The following is a 19,614-nucleotide window of genomic DNA, read 5'->3' on the forward strand; positions in this document are numbered from 1 at the left end:
GTGCAATGAAACTGATGGGCAGGATTTTCACTTGGGGGGAAGAAGGTTATTTAATAACATTAAATGTTTTTTAATAACATAAGTTAATGTAATGTTCATGTAGTAGCTTATTCAGCTAATTCTTGAAAGATGCATATTGGTGTAAAAAGTGCCTCCTGTTATCAGTTTTAGTTACACCACCCCATAGTTTCCACTTGCTTCCTTTAATTTATGTTTCAATTTCAAATCTGAAGAAATCCATAGAACTGACTTTGTTAGCGCCTTTCAGAATTTGAAATACTTGAATTATATCCCCTCATAATCTCCTTTGTTTAAAGACTTAAAAAGTTCAGTTGTTTTATGCTGTGAGTGCAGGCCATTTCTTTAAGCCCTGGAATGTGTTTGGTTGCTCTTCTTTGGACTGATTCCAGCAAACCAATACGTATTGTTGTGACTTAAATTGCACATTATATTGTCAGTAAATCTCAGTTCTCGAAGTCTTATCAGTGGTTTTTAACATGATTTAAATTCTACACTTCTACAATTATGGATCTTAACTTTGTTTGTCATTATCTACAATATGAAAATGATGTCTACATGAACACTTTAATCTTTCTCATAATTCATCTTTTCAAGGTCAGTGTTTCCATTTTATATTTGTAGGTTGTTATACAAAACACAGGATTAAATGTTTTTTAAAACATTTAAATGTCATCTGCCTAGAGTTCTGATTTTTTAAAGTCTCTTAGGATTTGCAGTCTCTTAGTCTTTTTGTTTTTCCTTTGTATCTAATAAAGTGTTTGTAAATTCTCCTGTTCTGGTATCATTTACAAACCTGACTATTTTACTATCTATGCTTGAAACAAGATCATCAATATACTGTAGAATTGGGAAGAGCAGTGATCCCAATAAGTATCCCTGTGGTACTCCACTAATTATATTATCCCATTTTGAGCCCTCATCTCTTATCAGTACCCTTGTATCTTGTACATTGGTCAGTTCTTAATTCACATACATACATTACCTTGAATGCCTACCACCTACATTTTGAGAATTAATCTTTTATGGGGAACTTTATCAAATGTACCTATGTTCTTTGTATCCATAACAAACAAAAATGTGTGTGTTTTATCCACTGTTAAATTTAACCAGTTTTACAGGGAGTAGTTTTTATGAATAACAATTTATCATTTATCTTCATACAAACCATTTAACATACAAAAAAGTTCGGAAAAGTGTGAATAATGTAGATATTAACTATACTTTCCACACTTTTTATAGACTTTTTTTATTTCCAGCTACATTGGAAATTCTGGCTTTGAAATTGTACTGAAAGTAACATTACCCAGTGATCAATGACTGAGATGGGCTAGGAAATTGCCTAAATCAAACTGATCATATTGTAGATGATTCTGCTGTCAGAGTTCCTGATTTTGATAAAAACTTTGCTAAATGACTATATGGAGCAAGGTTAATAATGACAATGTAGTGTGTTTCATTCATAATATCTTCTTTATTCCATTTATATAATTATGCCATTATCCTTAAAATGGTTTGTTGATGCGATGGAATTATATCTGGAAATCGGCTACCTGCAAATAGCTTGCAAGCACAGACCAGGATATTCCAGCTTTATCTACTACCTCTAACAGGTAAAGGAATCTATACAATGTAACCCCCCTGGCATGTACAACACCTGCCATTAGGCCAATCACTGTAATAATATTTGTAGTAAAGGTTTTCAAGTGCTGTGCAATTCCAGATGGGTTTAACATGGTGATTTGAATTGTTTTTTTTTAATTTTCTGTGAGCAGGAATGTCTAAAAGACTAATTGACTGGTGTGAAGCAGTTGTAAGATTAAATCAGACCACTGTAATTTGGACAGGTTTTCTACGGTGAATGATACTGATACTTTTAAAGATGGACCGTAATTCCATTCTTCATTTGATCATACTTCATCTGAGAAGGGATTTGTAATTGTTAAAGTTTTTTTCAGTTTTAGTGGGTCAGTTGCCATAGGCTTTTGTTAAGTCTGTAACATAAGTAGCTTTTCTTCAATATCAATATATACCTTGGGATGGTAAAAAAGTAAGGTATTTTATGTAAGTATTTATGGATGTTAATATTTTCAGTTTATTTTCAAGTACTTGCCTAAAAACACTGAAGGATAGGGAAGGAGAAAGGTTTATTAGCCGCTTAATTTTAGTTTTGCTCCAAGTAGGAAATAAGAAAATGGATCAGGGGTTTTCTTGGTTAAAAAAAGACAATGTGCTATGCAGAGACAAAAATATTTTAGACCACTTCACAAGTTACGTATTATTATAATAGAAGCTTATTAATATATGTTTTTCATTGAAATATATTTGAGCCCCGTAAGTAAATAACAAAATGCACCTAAGACAATATGAAGGGTTAAATGGCTTCCTCATGTTTGTACCCTACCAAAGTATCCTTGTTTGTTTTCCCAAAGGAACATAAACTACAAATACTCAATTTAAAGCATTAGATAGCTGAGTTCAGAGGTTATCATTTCAATTGATGGTTTTCTTTGGAAAGAAAAGGGGGGATGATTGTGACTTCACGTCATTCTTTTCTTTCCATTTACTTGATAAAAACCTTTTTTGTAAGTATTTAAAGACACACGTTTAAAGAGTTTTATATTCTGACAAGAGTTGTAACACTAAGATGTTTAATGCACCTTAAGGAGGACAGTTCTAAAACCCTACTAAACTTCCGACAGGGAAGAAAGCATTCCACTGGTTTACCCCAGCCTGCACTGTTATTTGTGGGGCTTCTCATTCCAAATGGAGATACTAATGTTAACTATCATGTGTGATTCATATACCCACTTGTAAATTCCATTGGTCTAAAGTGGGTCAAAGCTGTTGGGAGTCCTGGAAAGGGAGTAGGTGCTTTCTGCTAAAGAATTTGGTTTTATGATGGGGTGTGGGTTCCCAGATTGTCAGGACATGTTGAGTTCATTGGGAGGGTTCAGCATACTGGGGGTTTTATAACATGGAAGAGGTGAGCACCAGGTGTGAAGTGCTGCTTAAATTGTTCACCTAGTGACAGAAAAATAGGCTATAAACTTTTAGGAAGAGATTTACGATGCATCTGGCAGTGAGGAAGGTCATGGCTTTTGGTTTTGTTGCTTGAGCTGCAGTACATATAGCTAAAAGCTTTGAAAATTGCCTACTTATCCTGCATAAGTCCATTTATCAGTTACTTCTAAGAAAGCTTTTTTTATTTATTCAGTAGCATTTTAATGCAAAATGGTATTCCCTTTAAAGCCTGTTACAGAGGAAAAGCTTTTAGAGTTTCCCAGCATGGTGTCCAGAGACACTGTGATGATAGGAGGTGCTGTCCTAACATCAGGAGACATTAGGCCAAAGTCCTGACTGTCTGGTCATTAATGATTGTAAGGCAACATTTGAATACCATATTCCAGTAGATGTTTCTAGTAGATCTAATTTTCCTCTGATGCAGAGTGCAATATTTAATATTAGGAAAAGAACTGAGAATGTTGACCGCTGTTTTAAAAAAGTAGAAAAGGCCCTCTTAAAATGGATAGCGTTTCTCATGTAAATGTAAGTAAACAGTTTTCCAGGCAAAAGAAAACTTTGTCCATTGGGTTGGAAATTAGCCCTGACTATGAGATATCTTGTTGTTCAACAGGAAGTGAACTGTTTTCACAGCTTTGTGAGTCTATTATATATGTGAGAATAATGCATGCTAAGCAATTGATCTTCTCATATGCAAAGGACTAAAACAGCTGTTTTTGTCATGCATTTGTGTAAACAGTTAAAGCATTGAAGCCTGGCAGCTATAAATCTGTATTTGTCCACACTGTTTCAGCTTTGTAAAAGAACAACTAAAAAACATCTTGCCTATCAATATAGTTTAGAATAAAGCTGTTTGACAACATTATACATGTCTGCATTACCTCATTCTTGAATTTAGATTTTAGACGACGTGACAAGCATTAGCATCAGAGAAGAAACATTGAATCCGGTGTACATGGAATACACATACTTTTTTCAATGCCTTTTCTCACAAGAAAAAAGTGCAGGGTTGGTTATAATGTTAATAATTTTAAAAGCCAAATGTGTAAACATAATCAATCTTTCAATTGCAGAGTCCTGAACTATTGTACATATGTTTGTGCTGAATATATTTATCAGGAAAGGAGAAGCCTACATTTTGGAACATTATTGTCTTGAAAAATATATGGTGCCAAAAGTCAATTTAAGTCAAAGATCAGTGGTTAAGTGCTATTATTGCTGAAGATATATACTTTTGGCTATTTACAGTGAGAAATTCAACATGTACAATGAAAAAATATGTACTTTACTAAGCAGATATTAATACTTTATATTCATATGAAGATGACATGTTATGAATTTTTAGAATGGATCACTGTAATCTGTGAATAGAATGACACAGAATTGGACGAAATTTGGAACTGTGATCCTGACTATTTCGTCATTAAAGAGTCCATGGCACTATTTAAGTGAATAGGGGTGTCAACCCCAGAAAATTCCCATTCCTGGTCTGCTTTGTACTGGGGCTCTTGGCATATAAAGGCTGCTACTGTTTGTGTCACCCAGGTGGGTGCTGCACTTCAGTGGTCGATGAGGTGGGTCCTCTCCATATAATAAATACTCTGGGCCTTGTTTGGATGAAAAATATAAATGCAATGAGTAGTTCCTGCACACTGGGTATTTTTAATATGAATTAATTTTACCTGTTGTCCCTATGTATTGCTAAATAAACAACATAAAAGGAAAAATGTTTTTCTATCATAAATATTTTCTGATAATATCTTAAGACATACTTTGATGAAAACTGTGCAATGACGTATTCAATCTGTTAACAGACGTAGCAGGTTTTCTATTTCCTACTTGAAATAGCTGAAGTAGTGGCTTTGAACAGCTTAGGTTTCCTCAGTGTACAGGGGTAGTCTTTAGAACATACAATATATAGCGGTCAATTGCACTAGAGAGTATACATGCAGAATATTTACACCAGAGGAGCTTTAATTCAGTTGTAATGCCAGCAGTTTCCAGGCTCTGTTGTCAGTTAAAGGTAGCTTGACATTATTCTGTTAGAATGTAATGTACTAAAAATATTGTAATTCATATATTAGTATATAAGATCACTTTATTGGCCATATACAATTTCTTGTATTAGGAATTTTTCTTTTCGGATACCCCAGCTTGCTCTCCATGACTTGTTCATCCACAATAAACTATATATACTATATACCCAATAAACATTTTTTTCTAAGAATATTTTTTTTAAGATGACAGCTAAAGTATTCTATTGAGTTTGTATAATCGTTAATATAAGAATATAAAACCCTAGCTATTGTTGCTAAAGACAATTTTTACACGACTGTAATTCTTCTTATAAAAACAAATGCAAGTGCTGAATTTACCAGCTTAAAAAGCTGTTATTTTTCCAGTGCCAAAATTTTTGTTCATATGCATTTTTTTTTTGTTTACTGGGAGTGACTTCTTTTCTACATATTTTAACTGGCAATATGATGGGTAAAGGTGACCCAGGACCAGCTTACACATAACTTCCCTAGTCGTACAGTTGCTGAAAGTCGAGCACATTTGAGAGATGTCTCGGCCCATGGCCAACTTATAATTTTTAGAGCATTCCAATGCTCGAGAAAAGGTAGTTTAGTGCTTGCCTTTCTGCTTTAGAATACCTTTAATTTTAAAACCATTTTATACCTTTAAGTCCCAGATGAATTTTATTTTTTTTACTTTGTTTAGCTTTGAGGTCTGTACATATTAGTAAGGCCCCTAGCAACTCTTAACTTCTGAGCACAGTTTTAGGCAATTGATGAATTTCCTGTCTATTTGTTTAATGTCTTATTCCATTGTACAACATGTAACATTTAGCAGTGTTATGCCATTTTGAATTAAAATTCTAAAACAATATGCTCTACTACATTGGCTCCCAACCCTGTTCCTTGGGGCAGATAGTCTTCAAGTTTTTGTTCCAGCCATAATCTTAATTTTCTTAATCTTTTCCTTCTGGGTCATATTTCTAAAACTTGATTTCAGCTCTTAAATTGAATGAGGTTTGTAATTTCTGGGGTATTTCCTAAGATTTAACCAACTGGACCTATGTAGAAGAAGAAAGAGTAGATGCATTGTCGTCCCCCTTGTGTCTGTTTATTATAAATGGATCACCAGAGAGTTGTTTACACAGTAAGGTAAGAAAGTTGAGGAGAGACTTCTTAACCGTCTGTATGCTGCGTCTGTAGGAGACATTACCCTTGAAGTGTGGGGATTGTGAAACACATGACTGAGTGTAGAAACAAATCTAAACAAACAAGCATAATTAAAGGCACCATTTAACACTGGAGATTTAGAGGTCAGTTGTAATGAAAGCGTGCAAGCTTGCAGTCACAGTGATCCTCTAGGACCAGGGTTGGGACCCACCACTCAACAAATTTCATACATATGAATGTTCTTAGCTCCATCTCCTTGAAGGCCAGGAATTTAACAAATATGACTGACCAGTGTGAACTTTCTTTTATTTTTGGGAATTTATCTTATAAAGAATGTACAAGTGTTTTTTGACACTTGCCTTTTTCATATTTAAATGTAAGGAATGAAGTCTCGGCAGGATGCAGGTTGGCCCTCCTTTCAATGATAATATAGCTGAGTGCAAACCAAAGGCTTCTTAAACTTCACCAAAACAAAGGAGAGTTCCTGTTGGAGCGTGACTTTGGCTTATGCCTGGGCCTCTTGTGAATGAGCTTGTGCCCTTGGTTGCAACAATGGTTTTCACAGTAGGCTGGAGTTCCTTGGAACCCTGCAGAGAAAGTCTGTATTTCTGCTATTTAATCCTTCACAGTATCTGGTAATTTCTTCATGCTGAGAGGTACTCGTAAGGCACTGTAATAGAGTGAGAAATTCTTAACACATAAAACTGTTGGTCAAAATAGCAAATACACCTGGGAATTTCCTAGATTCCTTGCCAGGAATGGAAAAAAAATATACCTCAATGACATCAATATACATCAATTTAAACATATGATCAATTTATACAGACAGTTTTAACAATGGACATTTCCTACAATCAATTTACAACAGTTAGCTTTCTATTTAAACTTCTATTCTTGTGATAGTGGGCATTATTTATTTAGTCAAATAGCTGCAAACAATTCTTTGGACCTGACCAAGCTGAGTTCAAGAGAATTACGTAAAAATGTGAGACATACCAGCAGATGAGATTCTTAGAATGTTGGGTGGTGTCCACAGCAAAACACGGATTTGAAAAAAAAAATACTGCATTTGTAATGGGAAAACATGTCAGTTTTCTCCAATAGCATATAATACCTCAGAAACGTCGCTTGTGATTGAATTGATTTAGAATTACAATACTGATAAATAGGGTTCCTGTATAAACCAGAATGGACTACGGTTTGACTGCCATTTTGTCCACTTTTTTTATCTGTATTCTGTTTTATAAACTACTCCAGAGCAAAAACTGTACAGCCAATTATTTTCAGACTTGATTGGTATCTTTCTAAGTACAATATAACATAGTGAATGACTGCATATGGTGAAATATGATTCCTTTTCAAATCAGGATAGTTATCTGACTTACATTTGTTTTTCTCACACTTCAAAGTATTGCTTTCTTAGGAATCATTCTACCAGTTGAATTGAAACTTGGAAGGTTTCGAAAATGTGCTTCAGACATGCACCAGAAGTATTGCTGTGACACTTTGGGAGTCGACAACATGTCATTACTTGCTTAGCAAATATTAACTCTATACCAGTAACCACTTTTTTTCAGAAATTGTTTTGTCAATGGCCAACAAACAGCAGATTTTGTTGCAATGAAAGTGCAGGTAAGATATAGGAAAAATATGATTCTGTTTAGACCAGGATAAATTCCGGACAACCATTTTTGTTCTATTTATATGCTTCTTCTTCTACCACAAACTATTCTTGTGGGAAAAAAAACTATTTGGCCAGTTAAGTCCATACTTAGTAGGTATGATTTATTTCAAAATGTATATTTTTATTGCGTGTTTATATTTTGCAGTAAGAGATTCCTGATTAGACCAAGACAGCTGTGTGCACGCTATGCTTTTCTGCAAATGTATACCGCTTCTGTCATGGGGAACTACTGTGCGAATTGAATTTCAGACTGAGCGGGTTTCATCAAGACTCATCGAGACTTGCACCTCACAGGTTGCACAAATGCCTTTTATGCCCACACAAGCACACCCCCAGATATTGGGCCAAATACAGCAAACTGCTTTTACACACAAAAAAGTGGCCAATTAATTCCAAGCTTAGTAACATTTCAAAACTGCTTGCTGGTTTCTAGTTTTAGTTAATATCTTTACAGCCATTGCTTTTCAAAAATATAAAGTGTACAGAGTTCTTTGTGTAACATGTAGAGCCTACAGATCTTGTACTTGTACATCTTTAAAGTGCTTTGTTTTTTTTTCATACCTTTGCCTTGTCTTTTTCATGCTTATTCTGAACTTTAAATAGACATTCAGTTGAATCCTCTGAGGCATTTTAGACAGGGAAGGGCTGTGAATGTTTGTCTGGCAGGGGCAGGGGTTACGGAATAAATCCCTCATTAGTTATATGACCTCTATAACTGTGGACATCTCAATGAGAAAGAGGAGAGATGCGTTCATTACTAGAGAACACTGACTCTTTTGACCCAGCAATACAGTAAACTATAAATTATCACATATAATGACTTCCCTGGGGAAGGAGAATTTACTTAAAATTGGAAAAAAAGGAAATACACCTTATTTGTAGAGTAAAACATTTCCACTTTAGCCGAGGAAGCTGTCTGCTGGCCACAAATGACTAACAGAAACTTAGATTGGGGTAGTGAAACATTTTTTTAAAGCAACAGGAAAGGCTACACCTTTTGAAATTCCCAAGGAAATGAAAGAGACGGCAAGGTCAACTGTCCCTCCCATTTCGGGATTTTCTTTGAAAGACTTCCATAGTCACTGGCCACAAGCCAAGCACATCTGAATTACTAATATCATCCCATTGTCTGTTAAAAATGCATCTAAATCTATGACATTTTCTTGATTCATTTTCATACTTGTCAACCAAACTTCAGAAATATATCAAATGTTTTTTTTTTAACCATCAAAATCATGCAGATCAAAATCTAGTACATGGTTTATTTTACGCTTTCTCCCTTAATACAAGTTCTTTCCAGTCATGGGGTACTAGTTACATTAGAAAGATAACTCTATTGACATAGTATGGTGATGTTTTTCATTCTTAAAGGCTGTATTGACAGTTTATCAGGTCAAAAAACAATTCTTTCTAGTGGTATTTAATTTGTCAAACTCTGACAGATTAGCCATGTAAAGTTTTGTTTTAGATTTGTAGCTGCAGTCAAAGTTACCCTTCTTTTTGATTCTTATTATTTTATGGTTGTAACCAGGACTTTTGTTGGCCAAACGGTAATACAACAAATTTGTCAGTTGGTTTTAAATGCTGGCAGTGTGGCTTTTGAACTCATCCTTATGAATATTAAACGAATCACTTGGTTCAGTACATGCCATGATGATAGTATGTCCGGTTTTAGATCTTGTTTTCCTTTTCTATTTTTAAGAGATACAAATCTTGTCTTGTCCTGGTAGGCTTGGTTAACATGTGGTTGGGATGACAGTTATAGATTCATATGGTAATGACCTCTTCAGATTCAGTTGAGAGTTGTTAAATTATTCTGGCACAATAGTATAGACTTGCTGACATCATTGTTATCTGGGGAAGTAAGATGAATTTTAGTGGAGACATTCATTTAGACTTTTGTGAGAGAAAGGACGTGTTTAAAATTCTACCAAAGAATTATAATTCCATCCCTTGGTCCATGTACTTGATAAACTGGCTACTGAATGACTTGAATCAAATGAAGAAAAGTTTTGGGAAATGAGTTGAGGATTAATCTACTTTTGAAACTTCAACCAAAATAAAATAAATGTCTTTGGTGGTTTTCAGATAAGTGGAACTGTTCCTCCCAGAAGAAAAAAAATAATTTCTTTAAGAAGTAGCCAAAATCAAAATCTGGCTTTCCTTGAAAAATGAAAAGATATTAAAGACCTAATATTTAAGATATATTAGATTTAATTTTAATATGGTGCGTTTAAACTTTAAAATATGTCACTAGAACTTTTAATACTTGGATACTGGAAATTAAACTGCAAAAGCTGACTTCTAAAAGTGCTGGAAAGTTTCTACCAACTGGTGAAAATAAGACATTTGTTTGGTAAGCTTTTATGTACATAAAAATTGTATTTGTGTATGTTTGTGCTTTAGAAATGTATTAAATGCAAGGATTAAAATTGTATAGTGTTTTTGGTGTTCTAACTGTTCTGACCCTCCTGAAGTATCAGGAGGCAGTTTACTTGAAAGTGGCTATTGATGTGTTTGAAATGTAATGGGAGGGTCTTCCTCTGCTGTTGCTCAGGGGGAGTAGGCAGGGTTCACTGCATAGGCTGGAGGTGTGGGGAGTTCAGAGTGCTGGTAGTCATCTTGGTTTGCTCTTTTCCTTCAAGGAGTGTTTTTCTAGTCTGTCTTTTGATACGGGCTGTGGGTAGGGTGACAGCTTGAGCATGCATGTCAAAATGCACAGCTAAAGGGGGGACTTACAAGTCTAAAACCAGACCAAGAGCAGCTTCGCCCAGTCAAACCAAGAAGAGCTTTCCTTCTGGACATGCAGCAAGGCTCTTAACAGTTTACCTGGAAGAAAGTACAGGAATACCTGTGAAGAGTTTAATCTGTTGCGTATGGAGCAGAGCCAGTGGTAAAGGTAAGATTCCAGAGCATGATTTCACTGGCACAGAAATGTTCAGACTCAAACAATTTGTACGTTTATCATAGAAGAGTTGTAAAACTTCTCAATCTGGTAATGTAAAGTTTGTTTTGAGTACATTTTGGTAAGTCTTCTACACCACTCCATGATATTACTGTTGCAGTTTTTTGTGAATTCATAGTTGCAATTAAAAATGAACAGATAAAATACTAAATCGTATATAAAGATATGTTGTTGTCTTATGAGCTTTGTGTAATAATATGCATTATGTATAATTAGCTCTATTGTGTATCAAGTCATGAACTACTAACAGATTATAAACAATCTTACCAGGTCAGGTTTAATTGAAGTGGATATTAAGGCCTACTGAGGCTAGATTTAAAGGTGACTAACCCTGAAGTGCTCAGTATAGTTTGCAAAGTGACAAAGACAATAGTAACAATTTTGCCTAGTTCAAACAGAACTGGGTAGTGGATGCATGTTCTCAATGTTGCCAGTTGTCTTTGGGCTCATGAATCCTTCATATGCAGGTGGTCTTTGTAAGGCTAGACTGATTTCTAGAGTTAGTCCCCCCCAGTGATTTGGCCGTGAATTCATAGTTTTAATGAAGGATTTTTGCTGGCACTCCTCTTAAAGGTCTGCCAAACGCATTCCCTTGCCCTTTCATTTCAGGATTACCATGTGTGACCATCATTTAGTCATTGCTGATTTTTAGGGCTCTTCCAAATATGTAAATAATGAATTCCTATGATTATTATAAAAATATATTCTGTAAAACGATTACTGTGATTTTACAATTACATCCCATATGGTATTATGGAATATGAAACCTTTTTGTTTGGTTTCTTCCAATCTGGAATTTTTCATTAGAACCCAAAATCTGAAATACAAATATGTGATTTTCTTTTTTTCTCCATATTTAGTCAAAACATTTTACTCTTTGAAGTTTCTTTTGTTGGGAGCTATGCTTTCCTGTGAGGTTTTAAATACTGCATGAGAAAGAATTGATTTCCCTGTAATTAAGTAGAAAAACAAATGGTATGTAAGACACAAATATAAAAAGATTCCAGCTCAATAGTCTTGTTTTCTTTTTCCTGCATTAACAACTATTTTTTACCATGTCAACTAATGCAAACCTTTTGACTTTGTCAGCATATGGGCTGCGTTACATATGGAATTTGTTTATACAACTCAGATGTTGTTACATTTTAAATGCCTTCTTAAAAGTGTTTTCTCTTTGAGCTTGTTTGAAATGAAGCCTATGTGTCTTTTAACAAAGGAACATGTTGTTTAACTGCCAGCAGGTGACAAGGTGAAACTTGAGTGCTTGTGTATGTTGGAATGAAATTCTTCTTTGGCTTCGTCCTGTGTTTAGTGCATTTAGAATAGAAATATTCAGTGGAACGGAAAAAAAATCTGGAAGGAATATGTGATATTGCACAAAAAGCTCTTACAGAAATTTTCAATTTCTTAAGACTTAATTATGTGCTATGGCAATTAATTTGTTTTAACTTAAAAAATTTTTGTAGCACTGATGTTGAGGAATCTTGAAAAGGAGCACTATTTTTTGGTGTATTTCATCCTTTTTTATTGCAATATAAAGAGACAGCAGTGAAAGATGAGAGAGCTGTGGTACACAGAGAGCCTCTGTTGATCCTTTTGTACTCTTAATTGTCATTCTGACGAGAGGAAAAAAAACACTTTCTCTGCATAACTAATGTGACAACTCAACAACTCCAGTGATTCATTTTGTTTATATTAATTCTTTATGCTTTTATGAGATCTTTTAACAGCTATTCTGGTACAGGAAAAAGATATATAGTACCAGACATGAAATCTGAGAGTTTTTCTGCCTATTTTTTTTATTATTTTGGTATAGATTGGGCATTCAAATGAGGAAATATTGTCTTATGACCTTTTCTTTCTTGGGGTCACATTTTAGCACTACGCAATTGCAGCATGTCTTCGTGTGCTTGAAATCTATCCCTTCATGGGTGAAATTGACAGTGCAATGGTTCATGCTTTGTGATATAATCATGGCATCCCTACTAAAGGTGGACACGCTATTAATTTAATTAGGCACTGACCATTTCTCTGACCTCTGTCATGGACCTATCTCATTTTTCAGCTATAAACAAATGCTCGTGATTTTTCTTTGGAAGAAGACAATTGCCTCTTTTATCTTTCCCTGTGATGTGTTTTTATCCACAAGCTAATACTGTATTTGTGCATTCCAGTTATTTTATTTTGTTGACTACAAACATTATCCTTAATAGTACCCTGATTGTGTGCTAGTGAACTGAGGTGTTATGGCAAACATTTAAACTTGCCAAAACACTGGCTGTTTTGGGTGCATTATCAATTCTAAAACAGGATTTTATAATCATTCAGAAAACACAATATGCGATACAGGTGATTGACATGAAATCGGTATGATTAGGGCATTCGTCTCAGTTGCCTTGTGGAAGATTGTCTGTTATGTCCCAAGAAATAATCTCCTTTTATTTTCTTATGTGGCATAAATTTAATTTTCAAAGACAGAAGCAAGTGTAATGGAGGCCTAGAGGTTATAAACTAAGTGCAAAGTCCTGTAAGTCTCTGAATTCGTCTCATACCTTTGTTGAACTGTTGCCATTGTTTGATGCTGAATTACAATACAACTCAATAGTCGAGCCTGATCACCTGATCACCTGTCATTCCCAGCACCACTGGCTTCAGGCTACAAGCACATTGTAGTTGGATTTGTGTGATATGCATCTTGTATTCCCCAAAGCCATGTTAACAAGCGGTTTTACAAAAGAGAGGTTGTTAAACAATTTGCCCCACAGGGGTCTGCAGAACAGCAGGAGGTGGTAAGGGTGTGGGGGTGTTCAGGAACTGACCATACAGTCCATGACCTCTTGTACTTGCTCATTGGTGACTTTACAGGATTTGAAGCTCAATGGACGTGAAAATAGCCCAGGAGATATGTTTAGGTTTTATTAGCAGGACGTCCCTAATCTTGTTTCGATCTCCAAAAAAGTGCTGATTGACTGCAGTAGCTTAGGAAATGATGTTAAGAGCACAAAGGTATTACCTGGCAAAATTAGCAAAGCATTTCTTCATTTCAGTTCAAGAAGGAAATTACAGAGTGAGAATTAAACAAGTGTGTTAGTCCCAGTGTTTTAAACCTTTCCATATAATTATGAAACCAAAATCTGTACTTATATTTCTCCATTAGGTTTATGTATTTACAATTTGGTTTCTGAGCTATTGAAATAATGTGTCAGTTGGTAGTACTTACATTTCCCATACTCATATCACTCAAGAGTTCAATTGACAGTCGTGAAAAAAGTACATTTTCAAAAAAGGTTAGAAAACCCATGATGAATTTAATGAAAGTTTTTCCATTTAGATCAATTAATTGATATCCTCCTGTCTTAGAAATTCCATCTAAACTGGCCACAACACTGGCTGTTTTAGATGCATTCAGGAAACCCAATATGCAATACAGGTGATAGTGCATAGCTCAATTTAGGGTCAAGGGGGACCAGAACCTATCCTGGCAAGCAACATGCGTAAGGCAGGATACACCCTTGATGGGAAGCCAGTCCATCACAGGGCACACTCAGACACTAACACACTCACACCTAGAGTCAATTTTTATCAGAAGCCAATTAATCCACCAGCATGATGTCTTTGGACTGCAGGAGGAAACCAGAGCACCTGGCTAAAATCCACACAAACACAGGGAGAAAGTACAAATTCCATGTACATTAGTGCCCCAGGTAAGGAATTAAACACAGGACCCCAGTGCTGCGAGGAAGCAAAGCTAACCAGTACGCCATCATGCTGCCCCTCTTAGGTGTCTTTGTGTGCTCCATGGTGGACTGGCCTATTCAAGCAGTTAGCAAATGGATGGATGAATGGGTTATGATAAGGCTTATTCTTTAGCTTTCATTCCTTGTTCTTTCCATTTCCATTTTTGCACAACACATTGTATACAGAACTAAAGATAATGATGAAAAGCCCGACCATATTGGCTTCTTCATTTAAAACCCAGGGAAGGAAATTGCATGAGCTATTGTAGACTGATAAGTGAATTAATACCAATAAAATACCTTCTTTTGTTTTTTTCTGTAATGGAATGACTAAAGGTTAGCTATCATGGTCAAAAGGACTGTAAAAGAAGGCAAAGATAACACTAATCCTTTTAGATAAAAAGGCCAAAGACATTTAATTCTGTTGCTGTAATTATCAGAACAACAGTTAATGGAGATTAGATATGCAAATATTGAGAAGAACTAAAAAGAGAATATAGGCTATTTCAGACCTGGAATACTAAAAGCTAGTATATAACAATATGAATGATCAGTAGAAATCTGCTAAATTTTACACCTCTGCAGTTGAATACAGTAGACGGGCTTTTCACACGTCACATGTAACAAGTATTTGCTATCTGACTTCAGTGCCCAGTTTTATGAATAGCCTGTATCTGCTGTCTAAGGAATGGTTAATCATTGCCAACATGTCAAAGGCAATGTAAGGCTATCTGACAAAGAAAAAGTCATTTAACAAGAAACTGCAGCTGACACTTCAAAAGTTGCCTTGTGTGAAAAAACCTCCAGAAGCTGGATTTCAGTTGAAACCCATCAGGCTGGCTGCTCTTCAAAGTCAGCGCATGGGGTTGGTAGGTTTTCTCAGCTGTGTTCTTGCTGTTGATTGTGGCTGCTGGACACTGTCTTGGCCCCTCTGAAGGGCCTCTCTTAAGAGCTTCATCTGATCTCATGAGAAATGGACACAACTGCAAAAGCATCCCTTTTCACTCGACCCGCTATCTATCACACACTGATTCAGCAACAGAAGGGAGAACACATTGTGGGAAAGCCTTAATGAGTATTTGCATACAGTGCTATCACACATTTTACTTTAGCAATGGAAGGGAGAGCCCCTTGTTAGTTCAAGTATACACTAATTCCTGCTTTATCAAGTTCACTATTATGTAGTGGTTTGAACTTTTTACTGCAGACAGGGATCAGAATGTAACATTGCTGTGGGGATATTTATTCCACAAGCTCCTATGTTACACTGCCTGAGAAATGTTTGGTGTCTGTGCAACGTAGAAAAAATTGCGAAACCAATAAACATCTGTGACTTATGATGTTGGTGTTGATGTTGGTAGAAGAGTCATGTTTGCACATTTTAGGCTCACATTATTCTTTAATCAAATTGTTTTCTAAGTAATGTTTACTATATGACACTATATGGCAGTTGTGTAGGTCTTGCCTACTTTTGTGTCAGAACTTATATGTCTACCATTTATATCACGTTTGTTGTTGATGCTTCAGTGGTTCAGAACAACTGATATGTTTAAAATCCAAGAGATCAATGAGTTGTTTTTTTCTTAAATCGTAGGTGTATATAATCAAATGTTTCAGTTAGCTGTAATATCAACTTCAAACTTCTGTGCAAGAACAATATGCTGAATACATTTTAATGAAAGATGGAACTGTAGATTTTGTGCATAATCAGCAATTTTTTAATCAAGAAAAAGCTTTTAAAGTTTTGCATATGAGACTTGTTTTTACATATACAGAAATATGTTCTAAGTAGCCATTGTGGATCTAGAACAGTTATGCAAAATCAAAGAATAATAGCTGTTAAGACTGTATTCCTTGGCAAAACATTATGGACTAATTAATCTCTACCCTCTTGTGATGTGATGGCACAACCAGCCTTTCATACATTATGTCTAAATATCATATTATGTAGCTCATTAATCAAGGGCATTCTAGTCTGCAGGCAATATTGTTTACTGTATTTCTTTATATGATTGAATTTCCAATTCAAAAACACATAAAGGTTTCAAATTACATAGTAACTGTTAAATATTCTGTTTTGAATTCCTACACATCAGCCAAAGGTTTGCTTCTGAAATCTACTTCCTTATTAAAATATTACAGAAAGTGAGTATTACAAGGCTGTTATTGTTGTTCAGTTGTATATATTTAAGTTTATTTAATAAAAATGGTTTTAAAATGTTATAATAAGGGTATTTTACCATATTACTCCATATCCCACTCACAATGAAAATATAAAGATTTGAAATGGAAGATTTATTCTCATTAATTTTAAACTTGTTCTTAGAACACAAGAACCTTGTAGTATTTTATGCGGAGTCTTGTGGTTTTAAGTCACTAACTTAAAATAACCTGTATATTTGGCATTGTCAACTCTGCTTATTAAAATACTAGCAAGGACTCAAAATGATTTGTTTTATTGCCCAACCAGTATGATAAAACAGATTACTTAGGTATTCAACAATTTTTTCAAAGGTAACACATTATCATGGACCATAGAAATCTGTTATAACTCACACCTAAGTTTGATCGTGAAGATGAACATATGCATTTGGTGATACACAGTGAGACTGGCAGTGAAACAGTAAAACTGCAGCAGTCGTTTCAGCTTTTTTGTTGTGTCTTTTTATAGGCAAATTATCTCCATAAGAACAGGAAGGTTGCCTAGAAACCTAAGGCAAATCTCACTTAGACAATTTAAAGTGCTACTGAAGATCATGTATTCTTAGATATATTTGCTCTTTCTTTCCAGTCAGCAAGAGAGATGAGTAATTTATTGGTAAGACACATATTAGGGTTCTGGAAATGTTTCTTGAACAACTCGCATAAAATATTTGACTATGGTATGAAAAGATGAGCTCATAGTCACATTTGGCTTGGTGTTCTGTTTTCTAATAGGTGACATCTTTTTGTTTGTGAACAGAATCTCTCCTTCATGAATTTTGACAACCCCATCACTTATCAACAAGGAGCTTTGCCATTAGAGATGGAGCAGCAAGTAGGCAAACTTACCTTTGGCTTCCAGCGCAGCTCAACATCTGACGACGATTCGGGGTGTGCTTTGGAAGAATATGCCTGGGTTCCTCCTGGCCTAAGGCCAGAACAAGTAAGATCATTTTCTTACCTATTTAATTATGTGCCTATTAGCTGTGCACCATGCTTATCATTCATTCATCCAGATTTAATTTGTGGATGGTATTGTAATATTTTGAATCACAGAAATGTCAAAGAGCTTAATGGAGTGAAAATAATGTTCTGCAAAACTACCTTTTTTTTCTAAATGGTAAGATTAACGCACTGTACAATTTTGATAACATTTTTAAATCAAATTTCCACAATTTTGTGTCCTATCATTCTATTGCTTCCCCACATTGTGAAGAAGAAAAAAAATGTCAGCATAGACAATTGCCTTCAAAGATTCTTCAAGCATTGTTATTATTTGTCTGATGCTTAATCCAAAGTAATTTACATTTGTTCTCATTTTTCATTTTACTGGAGCACTCTTAAGTGCCTTGCTCAAGGTAACAACCCACAGTTTGAACATGCTGCCTAGTTATGAGTCCAGAGCCTTAACCAGTATTTCACAATTTTACCCTGCAGATACTCCAAAACCTTCTCTTAAAACGGGCAATATTTATTCAAAAAAGCATCACAAAACTAAAAGGTATAACAAAATACTGGAATTCACTTAAAATTAAATAATCATTGAAATATAGAACTAGTTGTCTAGGCTCCATGTAAGATTCATAACATGATCAATCAAATAAAGGCACACAAAACCTGTAGTTTTGTTAAATGACAAAGTGAAAAGTGTTTCCTATTTTATTATTTTACAATCTATAATATTTGTTTCACATACTGTATCTCCTACCCTCATATTCACCTACATTACATCCATTTAATGAATCCAAAACTCACTGTGGACGTAAAGCAGGTTCTAGGTGCTTTGCTCCATTTACCTTTTTAAAAGAGATACTGCTGAAGGTCTCTTTGGAAACCGTCAGCCTTGAGTTACCACAATTATTGAACTTAATGTAGTGAGAAAACAAGATAATGTCAGCTCCAGAATAGCTGTTATCAAGTGTTATCTCTGAAGACCAGCAGGGTGTAAGGTATACCCTGTATGAATAGGAATGTATCTTGTTCATGTAGTAATTTGAGGTTCTAACCATGGAGAAAATCAGATATGATCAGAGAAAAAAAAAAGATTTCAGATTATACGTAATGGATTAATACTACCACCTTTGGACATGTAAACGAATCCTCTAATTTAAAACTATCTGACAGGGTGTTGACATCTTACAAAAAACAAATAGATTCCGTTGTACATTGAAGTGTGTGTTGAAATGAGCAGTAACGCCACCAGATCCATAGATTTAAAAGTTCATGACATACCTAGAGGGGACTTTAGAAGTTAGCCTAATTGGCACAGCTGAAGGTCAAGCTCTTAACCTTTAGCTGAGTTAGGTAACAGTAGAATACCAAGCTTTGAGGTTTTAACTTCAGTTTAACATTCAAAATTTACTGTAGCCTTGAAAGTGGGCCCTGACCTTATTAATTTAAGAGTAGGTAGATCTTGCCTTTGGTTATACTTGTATATAGCTGCTTTGGAAAACAGAATTTATTAGGTGTTGGGAAGAGGACACAGAACACAATGAGGCTGACTTCTGTAGCTTTTCTGTAATAGATCTGTCATCAGACTTCGAAAATGTTTTTATCGTCCTGCTTAGAGACTATCGGTATATGAAGAAAAGGAACATGTGGTGGTTTTCAAACGTAAGGTGAAGCAGAGTAATTTTAATTTGCATTGGGTGTTTTTTCCCCAGTTAAAAAGAAGCTAACCAGGTGGAGATGTTCGCAGAAAAATGTAAAAGCCCACATCATTCTTTCAGTCTTGAAAATAAAGCTTTGGTCTACAACAACATTGTTCTCATTGTTTTCTAGAGTATGTTTTACATGATA

At 35.1% G+C, this 19,614-nt stretch overlaps 1 protein-coding gene across 2 annotated transcripts in view; it reads left to right on the forward strand.

Moving 5' to 3' along the window:
* prickle1a (prickle homolog 1a) overlaps positions 1-19,614 on the forward strand; it is a 48,647-nt gene that overhangs the window by 20,289 nt on the left and 8,744 nt on the right. Inside the window, exons 1-2 of one of the 2 annotated variants that reach the window (XM_088923233.1) lie at positions 10,519-10,810; positions 17,576-17,758. In XM_088923233.1, the coding sequence (XP_088779359.1) occupies positions 17,588-17,758 (171 nt within the window). In that variant the 5' untranslated portion in view covers positions 10,519-10,810; positions 17,576-17,587. Of the gene's footprint in view, positions 1-10,518; positions 10,811-17,575; positions 17,759-19,614 lie in introns of those variants that run through there. The other variant, XM_088923232.1, reaches the window with a different exon arrangement.

This window comes from Atractosteus spatula, chromosome 8 (genome assembly GCF_055471065.1).
Source record: "Atractosteus spatula isolate fAtrSpa1 chromosome 8, fAtrSpa1.hap1, whole genome shotgun sequence".
NCBI lineage: Eukaryota > Metazoa > Chordata > Actinopteri > Semionotiformes > Lepisosteidae > Atractosteus > Atractosteus spatula.